Below are 1,776 nucleotides of genomic sequence, written 5' to 3'. Positions count from 1 at the left end.
CCCTGGCAGAGCCTCAGCTCCCACTCATCTTTCTCCTCCTTTCCCCAGGGCCCGAGGCGGGATGTGAAGCTGCTCGGGGGACGGATTCGGATGCTCCTCGCCGTGCGAAGGAGCGTTGGCACGCGCCGGCCCCTCCGCAGTCCTGCCATGATGCTGACACTCCCTCTTCCCTCGCCCCACGCCGGCGGCCAGAGACTGCAAAAACCTCCCTGGCAGGGACGAAAGGATGCGCCCTGAGTGGGACCCCCGGGCACCGGGAAGCGAGGGGCTGGAAGGTGTCGGACCATCGCTGAAGGGCTTTGCCGGGATGGCGGCGGTGGCTGATGTGACACCATGGTGCTGAGCAGGACGATGGAGAGGCTGGCGCTGGATGTGGGATGATGGATCTGACTCGGACATGGCCAGCGCTGGCTGAAGATGGAGGGGACCAGCTCCCCGAATCGCCTGGCTCTTCTTCCCACCCCAGCACAGCGGGGTTTGGAGCAGCACCCATCGCCCCCCCACCTTCACCCTGCCTTTACCAAGGCTTCAGCCGGAGCATCCCAGATGCCGGGGGGAGGGGGGGGTGTCAGTCGCCGGGACTCCCACCCCCCGGGGCTGCACGACCCCAGCCCTGACTTGCAACTTCAACCCTCACACTGTGAATATTTAAAGCCCACTGGTGCCCGCGTCCCCGCAGCGGGGCCGGGGGGGGGGGGGGTGACGTTTGGCACGGTCCCGGTCCCCATCCTCCTGCCCCTGGAGATCTGGCTCCTGCATGCCTGCACTGGAGATCTGGCTCCGATCCTGCATGCCTGAGCTGGCCTCGGCTCGCCGTCGTGCCGTTAGGGTTTTATTTTAATATAGCGGATGAAAGTCTTTATCCTGCAGAAGTATTTTACGGGGGGCCCCCTCCTGCCCCCTCGCAGGGTTATTGCTGTGAGCTGGCCTCGCCTGCGACTGGATTTCTTTTGTGACTGCGCTTTAGAGAAGGGAAACGGGGCCGGGGAAGGACTGGATCGACGTGGGCGTAAGAGATGGAGATGCCCCAGCTGGGTACCCGGGGGCTTTTTGGCTCAGCCCCCTCCCTGGCTTTGGGAAGAGCCTGGTTTGGGATATAGCACCCCCGCAGATACCCCAAACCCCGGGCTCGGGCCGCATCCTGCCCCACCGCGGCATCCCTCTGGCCCTGAACGTGAAGCGTGGCCCGCGCTGCTCTTGGGTTTTGAAGTATTATTTTTATATGATGGAAGAAAATGTGGACAAACCAAACTGTTTTTAAAGAAAGCATTACTATTAATTTTTTTTTTTTTTATAAGTGTATTTATGACTGCCAAAAGGAGGGGTTTCCAGTGCAAGGGACTGGTGTAAATCAGGAGGAAAGCCCTGACCCCAGCAGGGAGGCTGGGGCCAAACTCGCTGCTGGTGTAAGCCACCGGCTCGGCACCGATTTGCACCGTGGAGGAGATGCTGACACCGTGCTGTCCCCCCCCTCCTGGGGGAGAAAACTTGCCTTTAAGCTGTGTCGGATTTATTTTGCCTCTGTTTTGTTTGTTTGGTTTGTGTTTTTGTTTTTGGTTTTATTTTTTCTTTTTTGATACAATGAAATGTCGAAATATTTTATACAAAGTCATTTAAAGAAGTCTATTTAAAGAAAATAATAGAAAATACCTTGTATATTTAATATTATTAATAAACCGAGCCGTGTAGCACTGTGTAAGCGTGGGAGCTGGCGTGGGCGATGGAGGGACGCAGCCTGTGACCAGCCCTGTCCCACCCCTGGGGTCCCTGATGGGG

General features: G+C 57.6%; 1 protein-coding gene across 1 annotated transcript in view; it reads left to right on the top strand.

Annotated features, from left to right (window-relative positions):
* The window catches only part of CSF1 (colony stimulating factor 1), a 33,545-nt gene extending 33,308 nt beyond the window's left edge, over positions 1-237 (top strand). Inside the window, exon 10 of the mRNA XM_009290625.1 lies at positions 49-237. Within this exon, the coding sequence (XP_009288900.1) occupies positions 49-237 (189 nt within the window). The remainder of the gene's footprint in view (positions 1-48) is intronic.
* Positions 238-1,776: the final 1,539 nt, after the last annotated feature.

The sequence above is a fragment of the Aptenodytes forsteri genome, unplaced genomic scaffold (assembly GCF_000699145.1).
Source record: "Aptenodytes forsteri isolate BGI_AS27 unplaced genomic scaffold, ASM69914v1 Scaffold285, whole genome shotgun sequence".
Classification (NCBI taxonomy): domain Eukaryota; kingdom Metazoa; phylum Chordata; class Aves; order Sphenisciformes; family Spheniscidae; genus Aptenodytes; species Aptenodytes forsteri.
Note: the sequence above shows the minus strand (reverse complement) of the source record. Positions and strands in the feature narration are given on the sequence as shown.